At 37.5% G+C, this 20,226-nt stretch overlaps 1 protein-coding gene across 1 annotated transcript in view; it reads left to right on the top strand.

Annotated features, from left to right (window-relative positions):
• Nucleotides 1-12,550: 12,550 nt before the first annotated feature.
• Nucleotides 12,551-20,226, top strand: part of SPAG1 (sperm associated antigen 1) — a 3,545,022-nt gene continuing 3,537,346 nt past the window's right edge. The window contains exon 1 of the mRNA XM_044075164.1: nt 12,551-12,699. Within this exon, the coding sequence (XP_043931099.1) occupies nt 12,557-12,699 (143 nt within the window). The 5' untranslated portion in view covers nt 12,551-12,556. The remainder of the gene's footprint in view (nt 12,700-20,226) is intronic.

Here is a 20,226-nt window from a genome sequence, read left to right as displayed (position 1 = left end):
TATTCATTTGAGACCACCTATTAGAACCCCATCTGCTCCATGGAATTCAATTATGTGCTCTCACAGTTCATGTTACCCCCCACCCTTTGAACCTGCATCATCCTGTGCTTTGAAATACCTATCATAGAAGACCAGTTTCCTAGTAGCTATTACTTCCGCTTGAAGAATTTCAGAACTACATGCCTTGTCCATCAAAGCCCCATACCTGATTTTTCATAATGATAGAGTAACACTGAGAACAAATCCTTTGTTCCTACTTAAGGTTTGTTCTGAAACAAATCTCAACCAGACTATAGAATTATCTGTATTTTTTCCCAAATATACAAACAAAATGGAACATGTTGCACAAACTCAATGTCCATAGGCAACTTTGATTCTATTTAGACAGGACTAAGGATTTCAGAAAGTCGGATCAACTTTTTGTCTCCTTTTCAGATTCAAAGAAGGGCACTCCGATGGTAAAAACCACTTTGTCAAAATGGTTGTCAGATTGTATTTCTTTCACATACAACTCTATGCAGATGACATTAAATCATAAAGTCAAGGCTCACTCAACCAGGGCAATTTCCACATCTTCAACCTTTCTGTCATGGCTGCCTATAGATACCATTTGTGCAGTGGCCACATAGTCTTCACCTCATGCCTTTATCACTCATTACAAATTGGATAATGCCTCCAGGGACAGGGCCTCCTTTGGTTCTATGGTTCAGAGGAATATACTTCCATTAGCCACCCAAGGAGATGGTGCTACGGACGCTGACCCATCAGTGAGAAGGAAGGCAAGGTAGAACAACTTCACATAAAGAAGTTATGTACTTACCATAACGTTCTATGTGAGTTGTTCATCTCACCTTAATTCTTACGTCCCACCCACCAACCCCCTACCTTTAAAGTCTTGAGGGCCTTGAGGTTTAAACAAGTCTTAGTGATACTTTGTCCTTATCTACGATATTCTTATTTCTATGCTTATATTGTTTAGTTATCAGTATGATTGGGCAAACAAGATCTGAGGGAAGCTCTGTTGCATCATGGGACAGGAAATAGGCCACGAGCTGTTTGAAGACCTCGAGATTTAGCATCTGGCCGAGTCGGAGCCGAAGTTTGGCTCCGAACCCATCAGTGCAAATGAAGGTGAGATAAACAACTCACATGGAACATTATGGTAAGTTATAACTTCTTTTTTTATTCTACTTAACTTGTATTCCTTGTCTGTCTGTACATCCTGGTCCTTCATATTCTGTTTCTATCGCTTTTTTGTGTCACCTTATATACTTTTGTGTAATATTATAAATTGGACCTGATCTTTTATTAGAATACACATTTCTCTCTCTACAAAAAAATAACACATTAACTGTATACATCTACTTGCAAGGCAGCTGGGCTGATGTTCTTTGCAAACAGCAGCTGCTGCATGATTTACTCCTTTGCACTGGAGAACAGCTATTCTAAATCAGTGATATGTTTTTAGTAACCTTTAAAACTTCAGGACTTGCACTGCCAAATCCCAGAATGTGGAGACCAGATAGATGAAAATGTGGACTTGTGTGTACTTAGAGATTGACACTTCTCTGAATATTTCCTTTTCTCCAAGGTATGGCGAATTTGGAGTTGGTGTATATAAGTTTGTGGGGTGTAGGGCTTGCTTCCCACATCGAGGAATGCAGGGGACTTGCCCCTTCCAAAAAAAAACAAGTATAAAGAAGAGCAAAGTTTGTTTGCTTTTCTCCTATATTTTTGTTTTATTTTTTTTCTGTTTCCTGAGAGTTGGACATATGAGTCTCAAGATTTCATTTGGGAACCATTTATTTAACTTGCCTGCTGCATTTTATTTTGGAAACTGTTCCTCTACACTTGTGTTGCTAGATATCCAGGTTATCTGCATTCTTTAATTTTTAGTTCCTTGCTATTCATTAATTTTCCCTGTATTTAAACAAGTCCCCTCAGCCAGTGTATACAGTGCATTATTTTTGTGACTCTTGCTATATAAGATTACAATACTTATCTTATTAAATTCGTATGTATTACTTGAGCTAGGGTGTGCATTACCAGAACTAACTTTATAAAGTATTATTCATTGGTTTCTATCATATATTAGTTTCTTTTTTTATTCCTCATTCATTTACTTCTTTTCACCTTCCTTCCCCTACTGTCGTATTAATTTTATTAAAAAAACTAACACAGTTGAAAACAGGGACTTCCATCAGAATGTATACAGTAGTTATTTTCTTTCTGGTATTTATTGATTTTAATATTTTAAAGTATTATTCAGAATGGAATTTGCATTGCTGTTATGTTGCATATGTTGCCATATAAACTGTCCTTGTATGGTGCTCCCAGTATATTTTTAAATGGAATATCCTACCTTTTTTTTTAAAACTGTTTCATCTCCTTTGTTTTATCCATTATTTTTATTTTTTTTTTTTTTTGGAAAACAGGAAAGGGCTTTGCAGGAAATCTTTCCATTGAGGTGTCCATAGTTTGCTTTTGGACACCTGTAGACTAGTTTTGTGTTCATAAATCTTATTCTTTTCTCTCTGCCAGTTCATTCTGTGCCAGTTGAGGGTCTGTGTAGATTTTTAATTCAAGTGGTTAAATGATTCAGAATAATGCATAATACAATAACCTACAACAAAGTTTCATTCTCTGCAGAATCTTGTGGAAGAATTCTTTTAGTTTCTGTTTGTAATAAAAAGTTATTATCCTCATAAACCCTTCTGTCTAAAACCTTTAAGATTGTTTCCTTCCTCCTGCCACAAAATAGAAAGAGTTTCCTCCTTTAACTGATAATGTCTGTAGTTTAATTTAGGTCATGGCTGCTTTCTTAGTCACAGATTAGTAATATTTACTCTTTGTGCTCTGTTTTAATATCAGCAATAAAAAAGTCAAGTCCATGCCATGTGATGAGGTGTTTTCTCATAAAATTTTCACAATCATTCCCCTTTTGCTTATTTTGGTACTACTGTAAACTTTAAATTGTTCTGTGTGAACTGTCTTCGAGTTCAGCCAGGTTTTATGCCATTTGTTCATACTGTAATTGACTTGCCACCATTTTTTCTTTCATCTTCTCTTTAGCAGTCTGGATACCAGTTACATCCTCTGAATGCCTAGTGCAAACATCTTTTATTTCCAGATGCATCCTGTTTTCTGTATGTATGTATATATTCCAACAGGGAACCACTTCTTGAAAATCTCAAAGTACATTTGATTAATCTTTCTGTCTAGGGAGTGAAGAAGTTTCTCCTTAATCTGCCATTAACATCTATTTATCCCACATCTGCTCCACCACACCGCTATCGGTCTCTTTCTGAAATTTCACAGTCAGTATTCCTTCTACTTTATTTTTCTCTTTTTGTTAACTTTCTGGCTATCATAGATAATTCATGAATTAATTTACCAACTTCTGTTAACAATTTACATTAATTTCAGGTTTTTGCTGTTTAAACTGTTTTCTTCCAAGAGCACTGCATGTACCATGCTGTGCAAGAGATGGTATATATTTTGACACTTTTATTAAATTATCACTTGGAACATAGGTAAACATACATTTATACACAAGAAACTAAATTGTTTTAACATGTTCACTTTAATAAAATTATCATCAGTCCAACATTATAAAAATTGTTTAATTTCTGCTTTCCCTGAAACCTCACTCCTCCTCCAAAGCATTATTTTATTCTACATGTATTGTTCCCACTTTATTTTTTTTTCTATGCAACTTGCTCCTACCCTTTACTAAAGATCCCACGTCAGTTCTTTTATCTCTGTTACAATATTCACTATATCAAATACAGTTGGTTTAGACTTTGATTTCCATTTTCTAGTAAATGCTTTTTTGGCAGCCACCAAAATTAAACTTAACAAGGCCTCACTATAACTAGGCCATTCAGATTCTGTGTCCCAGCTCAAAAAAATCATTTCCTTAGTTACAGCCATTTGCTCACTCAATATTACTGACTGAGTGCTCTGTATGGGAATTTTTAAAGTCTGCCAACTCATTACACTCCCAAAACATATGCTCACAGTTACCTCTTTCTTCCTCGTCACACTTCCAGCGTTTGCCATCTACCTGGGGAAAAATTCTTTGAAGTCTGCTTGCAGTATAAAAATAGCTATGCAAACTCTTCCAGGCAAAATTCCTGAATTTTCTAGACTTTGCATATTTGGGAGCTGTACATATATCCTGCTATTGTTCCCTTGTAAATTGCTTAGCCAATCTCTTTTCCCAATCTTTTCTAACCTCCTCAGTACCTACAGTTATCATTGCAATATTTGTGCCCTACTAATTATCCTTTTTTAACAGCGGCTTCTGTTCTAGATTCAACTAAAAACTCTACCAGAGCAAGTCTTTCACTTAGGATTCTCCAATCCCTTTCTTTTTGCCTATAATCTGATCTCTTTCCCTGATAGGGAAGGCACTCTAACCTGCAGTCCAAATGCCTTCTTGACCTCTTCCCACTCTGTTAACTTTCTGTCTCTAGTTTGCTCCCAATACCTTAGTCTCTTTGCCAGTTTTCTTCAGTAAATTCCAGTCCCCTCTTGCCTAGTCTCTGTACTTCTAATTGCAGTCATCCCTAGCTACAGAATCTCCTTTCTCCATTCTTGTGTTGGCTTAGTTCTTAGAATACTTACTTTATAAATATATTCTGTGTGGCTGTTGTTTTTTGCCTTAAGGATGTGCAGCCTAAATCCCATTCTTTCTTTAGTTCTTGAACCCCCCCCCACAATAATCATCCCTTTCCACTTTGAATTACAGCTTTCTGTTTCTGTAATGTATATGAGCCTTAACTATGTAACTCTAAAATATCCCTTCAAATTGTTTAATCCTAAACCACCTTGTTCTGTTGGAAAGATCAACTTATCCCACTTGACCCTTGCCCTCTTTTCCTCCCAGATAAAATCCTTCAACTCTTTATTAATTGCTGTCCACAGCTTCTCTGGTTGATAAAAATATGCCTGACCTGTATATAAATCTAAAGGGGCTAAAACATTTCAATGCTTATGTCTTGCCATCCATATCCATAAAAAGAGCTTCCAATTTCTCAGTTTTTGTATTATCTTTTGTTTAGTTTTTTCACACATATCCTTAGCTGCCATAACAGAATCATTTTAACCCACACTTCTAAATACTTCATTTTATCATGTCCCCAAATATATGGGTATTGCTGAACCAAATCATGTTTGGGTGCATAATTTACAGGTATAGCGTTTTTGTCTTCATTAATTTTATATTTCAAAGACTTGAAACTGTCTTGGAATGTTTCATGACACTGAGATATCCTTTCCTGTTTTTATCAGGTACTAAATAATATTGTCTGTGAATAAAGCAACTTTTCTTGATCACCATACCAATTACATCCTTCAGTTTCTGAGTCCCTTATTTTCTTTGCTAGTGGCTCTAAATAGAACACAAATAAAGAGGAAAGAAGACCTCTCTGGTTCCTCTGTTCAGACACACGTTATCAGACAGGAACCCTCCCATGAGCCCTCATATATCCTTCTAATGGGTTTATATTAGAACATCGAAATTTCACAATTCCGAATGTTCTAGCATCGACCCCTTTTCAGCAAATGCTGACAACATTGAACGTGCAGAACAAATTGCTGTTCCGAAACACATACACACAACACAAGCGCACCAAACAGCAATACACACACACACACACACACACACACACACACACACACACACACACACACACACACACACCTAAAATCTTACAGCTAACCCTACACTAAACTGTGCAAACACCACTAACTATCCACTTATCTTAACCCAAACCCTAACCCTAAGGTCCGTCACTATCGCACACTCACCTCACCCGCGTCCTAACCCTCATGTCCACACAGTCGCACACATACCTAACCCGCGCCCTAACCCTAACTCACCTAACCAGCTCTAACCCTCATGTCCACACAATCGCACACATACCTAATCCGCACCCTAACCCTAACTCACCTAACCCACGCCCAATCACACACTTACCTGAACCCAACCCCTAGCTTTCCACCACAGTGCTGAAAATAGCGAAATGACAGAAATGGACAACCAAATTCTTTCCCTAGGAAAAAAATTGGTTTTCTGTAGTTTCGCTATTTTCAGCTTTCGCTGAATAGGGGTCGATATTAGAACATTCAAAATTGTGAGATTTCAATGTTCTACTATAGACCCCCTTCTAATTAGCCTTATTATTGTATCAGGGAATGCAAATTCTTATATTGCCTTGGTCGTAAATTCCCAGCTTATTCTGTTAAATGCTTTCCTTGCATCAAGACACACAAACAGCAGCAATATTTTCTTGCATTCAGCTTCTCTGTGGATCATCATTGTTGTTTTAATGTTGTTAAATGTTTGCCTCCTCTCCACAAAACCACATTGATCCATATCTGTCAATTTCGGCAACACCTTTGCCATTCTTTTAACTGTTATAGACATAAACACTTTATTATTATGATTTAAAATTGTAGTGGGCTTATATGAAACTAGATGTGATTGGTCTTTATGGTCTTCAGCTATTATAGCCACCACAGTTTTCTTCCAGGATGCTTGTGCTTCCCCTCCTTTTTAAAATACTGTTAAACAAAACCTTGCAGACCTTTATCACTTTCTTCTCTTCTAGCTTCCAAATTTCCACAGGAATGCTATCTGTTCCTGGATATTTTACTGCAGATTGGTTATGTCTCACCATTTTTAAATCCTCTCCTCCTTTCTTAACTTTTAATTGACAAGCCTTATCTACTTCTAACCTAATATGTAAATTCTTTGAGTTCCTGCTACTGAATTCAAGTCTTCCATACCAAGTATTTCTTCAGATGTCTTTTGCTATATTTTCCCTTCAAGGTCCCCCAGATACATCCTCGTTGTTTTAGATCAAGTTTCAGTCCTCACTTATAAATAATAATTCTTGCTGAAAGCTAATTATTTCTCTCAAAATTTTCTTAAGTTCCTTAATAGCAGTTTTGGGTGGAATATAAATATATGCCAGTGTAATCCTCTTCTCTTGCCTGAAACACTTCGCTACCACAAATATGCCATTACTATCTTACGTATTAGTCTTCTATCACCATTGAAGCTCATGTAGCAAGTAGTATAAGTTCTCCCCTTTTCCTTTGTCCCTCGTACTTTGCTGAATATCCCTCCTGAAGTCCTTTCTTTATCAAATTCACATGCTCATTTCTTTCCAAAAATGTCTCCTGCAAAATTGCTATTTGCAATCTGCATTTCTTAATATAATTCAATAGTCTTTCCTTTTTGTCTATACCTGTGAGGTCTTTCACATTTTAAAATAATATATTTAGTGTAGCCATTATGGCAAGGAGTTATTATTCCCACCTATTATATATAATAGCTTTTTAAAATGTATATTTCCAACTTTTGTGTTACATGCACATAGTTATGTTTGGCATGCTGATATTTTATACAGTTGTTTTTTCTCGTCGCCACTTGAACCTATGAACATTTTTGCAAAGACTTTTGGATTTAATGAAACCTTCAAACAACAACAACCCCCCCCACCCCCGAACGTATTAATTTAAAAACAAACGCACAAGTCCATGTACATCTTCAAATAATGAAGTTTAACCCTACTGATAGGAACAGTTGTTCCAAACTGACAGCTACACAGACTGGCAAAACCCAAATTAAAATTAAGGTTATCCGTGCTAAGACCCATGTTACAGCTTGTGCTTGTTTTTTTTGTTTTGTTTTGTTAACACCTTTATTGCATTAATTAATTAAGATTAACAAACATTATACTTGTATATTGTTATATATCCTATAACCTAAGCAACATTCCATAAATTATTCAATTCCTGCCCTTTTTTTTTAAACAAGAAATATCTTTATTAAACCATCACTTACGACATAAGCAGTCATACATTTATATCTATGAAAACAAACCACACAGCCACAATCCTAGTTGCAAGCATTTTGCATCACAAACCGTACTGACACACTTCCATTTGCAAACATTATGAATCACTTATCTGTCAAGTCATTTTCAAGTCAAACATTACAGAGCTCATTTAAGTCCTGCCTTCTTTTAAACCTCATTTATCCCTTGTATGTATTGTTCCCACAATTCCCATTTTTCCCATGTAGTTTGCTCCTACCTTTTCCTAAAGATCTCAATTCCAGTTGTTTTATCTCTGCTACTATATTCACTACTTCTAGTATGGTTGGTTTAGATTTTGATCTGCATTTTCTAGTAGTTGCTTTTTTGGGGATCCACCATTATTAGACATAGCAAGGTATAAAAATGTCTATGTGAACATTTCCAGGAAAAAATCCTAATTCTTCTTGATTTTGTTTTGTTGCATATTTGGGAGACAGGTCCTTACCATGTCTAGGCAATTCCATTTCTCTGTCATAACTCAGAAAAATCATCTCCCTCATCACATCAATCTGTCCACCCAGCATCTCTAACAGTGCATCCTGCAGGGAATCTTTAAAGTCCGCCAACCCATTGCACTCCCAGAAAATATGTTCCCAAGTACCTCTTTCTTCCCCATCACACATCTAACATTTGCTGTCTATCTGTGGAAAATTCTCCAGAGTCTACTTGGGGTATAAAAATATCTATGTAAATATTTCCAAACAAAAATCCTAAATCTTCTAGATTTTGTTGCATATTTGGGAGACATGTCCTCCCATTGTTTCTTTCTGACTTGCTTATCCAATCTCTCTTCCCAGTTCTTTCTAACCTCCTCTGATTGATTCTTATAATTGCGGTCTGTTCTTGTTTTATCTTTATTTCCCCTCCCAGATGGGAAAAATAACTTGCATGTTCTCAGAAAAAACATGAACTTTTAGCCTTGACAAAAAAATGCTGTGGCTATCTTTAAATAAAACTGAATTATACACTGTTCTAGTAAATGCATTAAAGTATTTATTTACCTGAAAAGCCACTCTTACTCGCTTCCAATAGCTTCAAACTTTGTTTTTACTGAACAGCTTGCCTTTGTACCTTTTCATTTTATGTTTCCCTCAGTAAACAATGTCCAGACCTCTCAGTTTATTGACTTTATCTTTAATCAACTTGTGTCTATGGAAACGCAGGATCAAAATGTAGAACTGCCCTCAGTTCTAGATTTCTCATCTGGTGCTGAACATTTTTTTCCTTAAAGAAAACTATTACAATGTGATCTCTCATTTTACTAAAACTCGTTTATTTATTTATTTTTTTTGTGAATACTCATTAGGTTAAGATAATGGCATTAATCCAGACATTCACCTTTGCAAAAGTAAAAGAAAATATTTCAGTTCTACATATAATCAATGCACTTTTACAGCCCACCCCCACCCCAACAGCCAAGGATTAAAACCTATTGACTTAAATGCGCATTTGTCCAGCCTTTCTTCTCATTTTACATTGTAATACCTGCATTTCTTAAAACTAAAGAGAGAAGAAAATTAAGAAAAAAAAAGCACACCTGTATACTGTAGTATCTTTATCACATATAACAATCACTAAATATTTTAGTGTATGACATGCAATTTATATCCTCCTCCTCCCTCTGTTTTTCCCTTTTAGTGTCCTTCAGAACATTAATGACATGAAGTGGGATATATGCCTGTTAGTCCCCCCAACAAGTTTAACAAAGTCAACAAAAATCTAATTTTTCTCAACCATTTTTTGTATAAAGCCTTATTTCACAAATGTGATTGATGTTTTTTATAATCTCCAATTTATTCACTAATAAAAGTGTTGCTGGTCATTTTGTTCACCGTCATCTTACAGTCCTGGACTTAATTTCAAGTCAAAGGTACCCCTGATGATTCTAGTCAACTACTGTGCTTTTTTCTGTCTTTCAAGCATTTTCATTTGGAACACTGGAAAATGTTTCACTGGCAAAGTCTATCTATGAGCCTTACCATCAGGAAAATGAGAAGCAGAGTCCCTTTCTGTCTGATGGCTCACCCCTTGTTGGACAAACTTTTGTATTCCACCTTAGCCTGTTCTGCATCAAAAAATTACTTTGATCATCCAAAAAGAAATATTCTGAAGACAACTGGATACAGCAGCTTGAATCTCATACCTGCTTCTTGACATTCCCTGATTGCTTGGATAAAATTGCTTCTCTTCTGCCTGGTGTAAAGTGAGAAGTCATTTTCTACAAACATTCTACTGTCTTTGTTTTTTAATACTTTGGCCTTCTGCCACAGTTTTGTCAGAATCAACTCTTTCTGCTGGTATGATTACATCTTTACTAATACAGGTCTTGGCTGCTTTCTCATGGCTAAGTTTGGAGCATACGGATCTCGTACTATTGCACAAAATCCTACCTAACTGAAATCAAAACAACCGAACAAACTGTGCAAAAAAAAAAAAATAAAAAAAAAATATATATATATATATATATATATAACAAAATTAAAAAAAAAAATATTACTCACATTTACGCAGGGGGGGGCAAGCCCCCCTGCACACCCTCCTACTTTTATATTCTCACTCCGAGATCACATCACAGTGGGGAAAGGGGAATATTCCCTTATCCCCACTGTACTACGATCTCAGAAACTGCCATTCCCCCCACATTTTTTATTTTTTTTTAACCACACTTTCACAAAAGTGCTTTTTCAGTGAAAAGCTCTTTCGCGAAAGTGTGCTCGGCCTTTTCACATTCGGTGAAATGGCCATTCGATGAACAGTACGGATCCCGGAGCATACATACAATAAGTAATTTCAAGTAATAAATCCTGCTGTGGAATGCCATTCCAATTACTTATTTGAGCTATCAGAAAATTAATACAGTCTGCTCCTTCCGGTTTCTCTGGTTACAGTGAAGCTCTTAGGGTTTCTAGCTGTATCCTCTAAACTAAATTTTTTTGAAACAGCTCTTTTTGAGCAGTATCATATTCAACCAGTCTTTTCTTCATTTTGACCACTGATTTTTGCAGTTTTATAAGCTCCTCCTAAACTTAAAGTTTCTTCCATTTTTTCTAGCCTTTTGTTATTTGAGTTGATTATACTTCTGTGTTTTCATTTATTTTAATCAACTCTGAACAAATTTGACTTATGTTTTTTCCTTTAAACTACTGGATGCCATCTCGTATACCAGAGCTGGAGCTTGAAGTTATATTTTGCTGAATGGCTGTTGGATTCTTCCACGACGGTATTTTCTCTCCACTTACTAGCCAGTAACTGAATTTTACTCAAGCTGACAGTGTCACTGGCTGTTCTCTCTGTCTCCGTTTTCACACTAGGAGAGCTGAAGTAAAGCTATTAATCAGTGTGCAACTGTCCTGTAAGTAGAGATGGTAAATATTGATGTCTTGTGTCAATGAAGCCATCTGTGAGTATTAATTATTAGTTTGTCTAATAGTTGAGGATAGTAATTTCTGTAGTAAACTCTAGCCAGGGGACTTTGATATATGAAGCTTAGGTTTTCCTGTAAGCATACTGTGCATTTTATTACCTTTTATTTTATGTCTCTGTAAGTCAACCTTTGTGCATATTTCAGCCTGTATTTTTACAGTTGTCTTTATTACTTAAGTTTGCTTATTAATCTCCAAGTTATTTTGTCTGGCATTTATTTACTGATTGTGTTTAAATACTTGTATTTATCTGAGAAAAGGGGTAGCATTGTTTACTGTGCCGGTTAACAACAGCCTATTGCCAGTGAGAGAGGCTAATGGGTAAGATTTCATGTCTGGCTTTATTTAAGACAAGCACTTAATTGGGGATCTCTGGCTCTTAAGTTAGAGTTGTGACAGCACTGCTGTGCCAGGAAGAAAGCTGTGAGGAATTGGATAATTCTGGGAACCTTTTCTTCAGAATTGTATTTGTGTTTGAAAATAATAATTTGTGTGAAAAACATTTACCATAGCTAAAGGAGAACTGGAAGATGTTTGTTCAGAGAGAAAGTGGTAATAAATGGGGCCTGAGGGTGCTTAGCCAAAGTCCCAGCTCTGTTAATGGCCTGTATACAGTCCACTCTGGCTGTGGAGGTTGGAAAACAATAGCCAGGACTGCACCGCACATTCCCTTTATGCTCTTGGAGCCAGGTTATGCTTTGTAAATTAATTTGTGTGCACTTTCTTGCTATTATTTCATCCTTAGTTGGCAGTGGTGATATTCAAACCCCATCGGTGACAACCATCTTGATATAACTATTGGTGGTATCCTGCCATCTGAAGGTCGCACTGGGGGCACTTTGGTGGCAGTTGCATCATATCACTGTCACTTGGTAATTAATTCATGTATGCTTGTCCATTTGAAGACCTGTATGAAAAAACAAGTCATGCATAGAATGATAGCTCATATTTCCCATGAATTCCAAGGAATTTCTTCTCACCAAGCTGAATGTCAGGTTTATAAGTAGTACAGTAGAAGAATAATTACTGCAGGAATTATTTCATGTATATTTGTTTTGTTATTATATAAAGTTCAAGTGGCATCCATTTTTTTTTATTTCCAATATTGTATGGTACTGTATCCCATTTGTATTAATAGCAATCACCACTAACATCTACTTGTATTTTGTGACCCTACCATTCTGTCTTACATTATCTTTTAAAAAACTTAAAAGTGCATTTTTGCATTCTCTCCTGGCAGCTATGGACATTAGTGCTGAACAGGTTTCTCACTTGCTAAACCATGGAACAGCCAGCCATCGCATCCCTGTTGAGCATTTAGACTACAGCTTTATTGAGAAATGTAAAGATGTGAAGTACTTGGAAAAACTTCTGAAGATATTAAGGTAATATTATTATTAATCTAGTTTATATTGGAAGTATTTTGACAGACCAGAAAATGTTTTGTTCCAAAACTCATAAGAAAGAAATAAACAAGGTTTGTGTTTCATTATTTATTTATTTTGTAATATCTACTTTTGAACGGGAGCAGAAGAAACTGCAGGTTAAAGGGAATTTATATATTTCACTTTTTAAAGAAAAAAAAAAAAGTCAGAACACCAGCAGTAACTGAATTACATTTGCAAAAGTGACTGGTATTCTTGAGCTAAGATTTTTGGCCTACCCACTTACCCCACCACCTGTTGATACCAAATGGCAGTGAAGTACAACTCCGCAACCTTACTAAAAGACATATAATCAAAGACAAATAATCCCACTATATGAAACTCCAAGCCAACCACTCCAAAAACCCCAAACAATTCTGGAACTCCATTAATTCACTTCTAAACCCAGGTACCAAAAACAACCTCTGCGCTGACACTGCTAAGTCCGATCCAGAAATTGCCTTTCTATTTAACTCCTTCTTTACTAACTCTACAGCTGAACTAACCAAGACCTTCCCAAATAATAACCTGTCCACACAGGTCAGTCACTCTTCCCCAGCCTCTAAACCCAACTCTCCCCCAACTTTTGAACTTAAACCTATTTCTACCTCCTACATAAAAAAAAACTCCTTTGCAAACTAAAACCATGCTCCAGTGCCCCAGATAACATTCCATCTCACATCTTAAAAATTGTTACAGACTGAATCGCCCTCCCCATTAGCATCCTAATCAACAGATCCATACAGGAATCTTATGTCCCCAAGTTGTGGTGTGCTGCCTTTATACATCCTTTCCACAAAGGTGGCAAAAATAATAATACCTCAAACTTTCACCCCATAGCCATCCTCTTCCCCAATATCAGAAATATTGGAAAAATGCATTCACATCCAACTCATGCCTTTACTAACCAAAAACCACCTTATCTCTCGAACCCAACATGGTTTCCAGTCTGGCCATAGCACTATAACTGCTCTTCTCTCATTCCTAGATATAGTCAGCCATGCCTGTGACTCTGGAAAAATAGTATCTACAGTTCTATTAGATCTCTCCAAGGCTTTCGATACAGTCTCCCATACTCATCTCCTAAGCCACCTTGCTAACCTTAACCTCTCTCACAATACCCTATCCTGGTTCTCAAGTTAACTATCTGACAGATCTCAAGCTATAAAATGGAGAAAAGGCACCTCAAACTTCCTTCCCACCCCTACTGGGGTTCCCCAAGGATCCATTCTTGGCCCAATGCTGTTTAACATCTTTATCAATGATTTCCACTCTACCATCCCAAATACCAAAATCGTACAATATGCAGATAACTCCACTTTAATCTGCTGTGCCACCAACCTCCCCGAACTTCAAACAAACACTCAAACTGCTTCCTCCACCACTGAGAACTGGATACTACAAAACTACCTATCTCTAAATGCTAACAAATCCAACATATTACTTTTCTCTCCCTCTAAATCCTCCCCTCTTGATAAAAACTCTTTCCAAATTAGAAGCCATAACAATTCAGCCATAGAAATTGTTCCCTTCACCAAACTACTTGGGGTAACTATAGATGAACACCTAAAATTTGACACCCATATTCAACTAAACATTAAGAAAACACATCAAAAACCTGGCTTGCTATACAGAAACATCCACTATCTCTCTTCTTCTAGAAGACAAACTCTTGCCGCTACCTATCTTCTTCCCTCACTAATGTATGGCGTTCCTCTACTAACTAACTTATCTGCCTCCATTTCTTCCAAAATGGAAAGTTGTTATAATAAAATTTCAAATTTCGCCATCAAAGCCAAATACTCGAGTCTCCACCATTGCTTTGCCTTCCACTTATTAAACTGGCTAGAACTTCCCAACTATCTAGACTATCTGCAACTTACTACTGCCCACAGGCTATTATTTAACCCTACTAAATGCTGTGCACTATCCAATATCTTACAACCATACACCCCTCACAGGCCGCTTAGATCTGCTCACCTAAACCTAATCACCATCTACAAACCAAACCGCCCTGTTGGACAACTTTTCCTGTCCTTTTCCTTAGTGAAAAAATGGAATTCTCTCCCTCCTTCATTATGAACGACAGAAAACTTTGACAACTTCAAATCCCAACTCCATTCCCACCTCTCCTCCAACTGGAAGTGCAGTTGCACTTTCCCCACCTAGCCATCTTTTCTCTCTACTCTAAATTGTATTTCTATACTCCTATTTCTAAACACCTTAGCTCCCCCTGGATACTAGTTAATCTAACAATATGATCTTGTATGCATAATGTAAATATTGAAAATAGTCTACTTTCCCTTTTCTCCCCTCCCTAACATTGTACTTGTACTGCCATCACAAGACTCAGATACTGTGTAACCACTGAAATACTCATGTCATCACGTGACTCAGATGCTATGTAACCAATATACCACATCATGTCTCTGATTTATAATGTAACTGTATCTTTAAATCTTTATTTTAATCTGTTGTATCTTAATGTTTACTATGTAATGTGGAGCTTTTCTCCCCGGGCCTCCACTGAAAACAGGGTCCTGAGCCCAGTGAACCTCCCTGGTCATCAAACTGAAATAAATAAATAAATTAAATAAGTAATCTTGCACTGTCTCAACAATTAGTCTATAGCCATTCACGGACAGACAACATTTTAATGATAATAGCTCCCTTTTATGCATTTCCTTCCTGTTTGTTATCACATTGTTCATCTCTGCATAGTTCTTCCTTCAGTGCAGTTTGTGCACTGATTGACTGCATGGTGTCTTCAGCTAGTTTCACAGTATTACAACTTGAATGTACTCCAAAATGAACTTGGCCATATCATTCTCTTGATGAGACATTCTGTGCTTGTGATAATTGTGACTTTAGTACTTCGAGATTTAAATTAGTTTTTACTTAAGCTTTATATTTAACTTGGCTAATAGAGCCATTTTTCCTCATCTCATTGTGTGCTTTTTTGCTCATTATCCCTGCCAGGTTTCAGCCCTTGTCTTTTAAGTATTAACTCCATGAGATACATGCTTCCTGATACATTAGTAATTCTGTAGGGTACGTGATTCTTAAATGTCAAATCAGTGGAAGTAATAAAATTGGGATCTGTTTAAGATTAATAGTTTTTGTCTGGTTTGATGACCGCTGCATTTGTCAGAATGGGTCATTGCAAGCGGGAAGGGGTATTTCTGTATCCTTATGTTGCTGTAACCCCAGAATTGATCATTTTAAGAGTGGGTATGACAGGGGGCACAACCCTGTGTACTGAGAGTGTGGGGGGCTATAAATTCTCTGTCACAGTAATTTATTCAGTCCCATTTCACTCATAATTTTTGTCAAAATAACATTCATTCATTTGCTTGGTGAAGAAATTATCTGGAGTCCATGTCAGTTGATGCATTTTTATTCTCCTCGGTCATTCTTTAGTGCTCCATCGTGTTACCTTTTATTTTCTGTCTAACAAATTTGTCAAGCATTCTTTGACACCAGTCCCTCTCCCCAGCCTCAGATGCTACTGCAGCACTCACTTTACATTTTTTCTGTCCTCTTTATGCAGTTTCCATACTCCCTACCCTTTTTTGCCTTAGTTTACACCATGTCCTCCAGATCTTTAATTCTACCTTTTTCTATTACTTTTGCTACTGTTACTCATCTTTACTCTGTTTTTGTCTTTTAATGCTATGCTCCACAGACAGTAACCTGTATGTAGGATCTCAATTCTCACTGAGCAATAAGCCCAGCAACTAACTTGGATTTACTTTAAGTGATGGTAGTGGTTTCATCTTACTTGGTTGTTTTCACTTTTTAACACATAAGCAGCTAGGTACATATGTTAATGCCTTGACTGGTACTTGCATTGTATCTCTGAGAGTCTTGTGTTTTAGTTATTCACCTTCAGAATGCTATTCTTCTTTGGAAAAGCATAAAACAAATTCTCTAGATTGCCAAGGAAAGCCTAAAATTGCCTGCCAAATTTAGATAGCCTTAGTAATTTTGATCTGCCTGAGGCTTGGATTGAAATGTGTTTTCTTGATATTACTGCAACTAACCTGTTGTCTTCTGCCATAGTCATTCAGCAACTTTCATGTGTTTACTTGCAATAGCTAGCCTTAAGAGCAGGTAGAATGCCATGCCTACTGTGCTTTCAGTCTTTCTTCATGCCTTTGGCTTTGCAGATGAATGTAATGGCAAATGGCATTAATGATTAATGTATTAGTTAATAATAATAATAATAATAATAATAATGATAATAACATGTTTCTAAAGAACTTCACTAAAATAGCCATCAGAGGTGTTTACATGTCATGTTCCTCCTTGATATCCTCCTTAGACCTGCTTCTGTCTAAACTATGTAAATGGTTGCATAAGCCTAATGCAGTTCTTCTGGGAGACTTTGACTTTCTGTGGTATTTGTCCCAACTCACCCCGAAGAATGTACTAAACTTGATGTGTTTTAGTAATCTCTACCCAGAGATTTCTTACTGGACTTAAAGGAGATTGAAACAGAAGTCTGTCTTTGCATCATCATCATCCCCTTTAGGGAGAGTGAGATCTCCACATATTATCACATTAATAACAACGTCCTAAGAACGCAATCAGTCGTGAGAGATTTGGGCACCCAGGTTGATAGCAACCTGACTTTTGACCACCATGTTGCTTCCGTTGTATGGAAGACTTTGTACATGGCCCACCTCATAAGTAAGGGTATCTCATCCAGGGACAAGAAGGTCATAACATCCCTGTATTCTTCCCTTATAAGGCCAGTTATTGAGTACAGCACCCCCTTTGGTATGTACCTTGCAAAGCACATGCAACAGCTGGAGACATCACAGCGGTTCCTCACCAGAAGAATCCAGGACCTCAAACATCTACCCTACACAGATAGGCTAAAAGCTCTGTCCCTCTACTCAGTTTCATACAGACTCCTAAGAGGTGACCTCTGACTGGGGTCTATATTATATTATTGAACGCTTAAAAAAGCGAACACTGATTGATCGACCTAATTTAAGCGAAAGCTTACAATCTCGAACTGTCAGATCAGCGATTTTTTTCCCAGGGAAAAAAATCGCTGATCCAAAACACATACACTCAACACAAGCACATCAAACAAACACAAATCCACACACATACACCTAAAATCTGATACCTAACCCTACACTAAATTATGCACACCACTAACTACCCACTTACCTTAACCCAAACCCTAACCCTAAGGTCTGTCACTATCGCACACTCACCTCACCCGCTCCCTAACCCTAACTCACTTAAATCCACCCTAACCCTCATGTCCACTCAATCGCACACATACCTAACCCGAGCCCTAACCCTAACTCACCTAAATCACCCTAACACTCACATCCACACAATCGCACACTTACCTGAATCCGACCGGTAACTTTCCACCATAACACTGAAAATACCGAAGCAACAGAAACAGACAACTGAATTCTTTCCCAAGGAAAAAAATTGAGTTTCTGCTGCTTCGATATTTTGCAATTCCGCGAAAATAACTTTGATCAATCAGCGTTCGCTTTTTTAAGCATTTGAGGATATAATATAGACCCCTCTGACTGGCATACACAGCAATCTCAGACCTCGCCTTGATGGGACTGCTGCATTATCCGCAAGTCAAGCTTCACTTGAATAACCCACACGTACGACCTCAACTTGGTCTGTAACATCAACAGGACTTGTTGGCGGGACAGATTTGTGTCCCAGAGATTCTCCCATCTGTGGAATAGACTCCCTGTCCACATCAAGCAGAGTATTATCCCGTTTCAAGTGCAACCTGGATAACTGGATGGGAAACAGAAAATACACCCCTGGGATTCCACCTGTGTCCCTGCTGGACAGGAGCTTTGGGCGTTGACTTGTCTAAACATGGGCTAAACTCTTGGCTAAGCCTATAAATACCTCAGGGCCAATAGCCTAGAATCTTCCTATGATCCTATTCATTGTTTCATTGTAGGGTTCTCTATTTCCCTTTCAACAAAGCTCACTCTACTTGGAGAACGTTCAGTCCTGGATTGGTCAGTCCTGTATAATTCAGGATCCAGATCTTGCCTTAGAATGTTGTATTGATATTTCCATTCATACCAAAAACAAACTGCTGGTATTTACTGCTACAAGAATCATAAGGGTAGATTTCTCTGTTTGGTAAGACATTGGACAAAAACTGTGAAGCAGTGTAAGAGTTAAAGTTGGAATTCTTTGGGACTGTTCTAGCTTCATTTTGCATTTCTGAAACAAAGGGACTGCCAGATGTTAGTAAAAAATGCAAAAGTCCAGTATTCATGCTTAGGCAACAGAAAAACTCTTGGGTAGTCCTAATGTATTTTGCTGAAATTGAGACTATTTGGAGCACCTTCCCCCATAACTTTCTCTTTTTTCAACCTACTAGAATGATGCTCAATCTGTTTCCTCAGCAAGTCATTGCTATTTGAAAATATCAAACTTCATGGTCCACATTGTACCTTCCTTAGAACACAGAGGAAGTAAAACTAGTTAAAGTTTCAGTATACCACACAGTCCAAAGAGTTGCTTGGTGACAACTGGGGCAAAACCCAACAGCCAGAGTAAACAGAGATGCAAGCCCATGGGCAGCATTTTTCACAGAGGCTACAGTCTATTTAATGGGCATCAACAGTTCTGAGACCTTGCCTGACTGTTCCACTCTGAAGTGGGTTTGGAGTGCCCTGTCTGCCATTTGTCATCTTGGGGGACTGTCATCACCAGTGACAGAAGGCTAAGTGTGCTGATATCCAGAAGGCATGTACTACTCTTTATAGCCATTTTCACCTTGCCTGACATCTTGTCTTGTTAATGCAATGAAGAAATTATGGAAGTATTTATCCTCCTAAAACAATTTGGGAGGTCTCACCACACCAGAAACCGTTAGCATACTATTCCAGATTATTTTTTCTGTCCAAGGAAACATAGGCCAATACTGGATCTCACTGGATTAAATAAACAGCTTTGTCCAAAACAAGCCTTTCGAATACCCATGGTGCAGTCTGTCTTTTTCTTCCTGTCAGAAGGAGTTTGCACGTGCTTTACAGACCTCTACTTAAAGGTTGTCAGCGAGTCCAGGAGGCACTTGCACATTTGGTTTGGAGACAGTTATTGCCAATTCTGGATTCTACCATTTGGTTTCACCTCAGCTGCTAGCATTTTCTCCAAATGCATGTCTCTAGTAACAGTTCACCAGAGGCAGTGGATCCAGCATCTCCTCAGACCTAGACAGCTGGCTCATTGCTGCTTCACCAGTTCAGGGTTGAATATCATCCAGATAGACTTTGCTCACATTGTTTCATGTTCTGGGAATAGGAGACAATGTTGTGAAATCCAAGTTACAACCTTCTGAAATTCTAATATTCATAAGGTGCGAGTTGTACGTAACTCTGGAATGTGCATACCTTCCCCAGAACAAGATATCAACCCTTCAGCCTGCAGTGTCTAGAATCCTGGAGGTCAACTCTGCTTTAGTGTAACTGT

The sequence above is a fragment of the Protopterus annectens genome, chromosome 6.part0, assembly GCF_019279795.1.
Source record: "Protopterus annectens isolate FY-2018-M chromosome 6.part0, PAN1.0, whole genome shotgun sequence".
In the NCBI taxonomy this organism is placed as follows: Eukaryota; Metazoa; Chordata; order Ceratodontiformes; family Protopteridae; genus Protopterus; species Protopterus annectens.
This window is presented reverse-complemented; position numbering and strand designations above follow the sequence as displayed.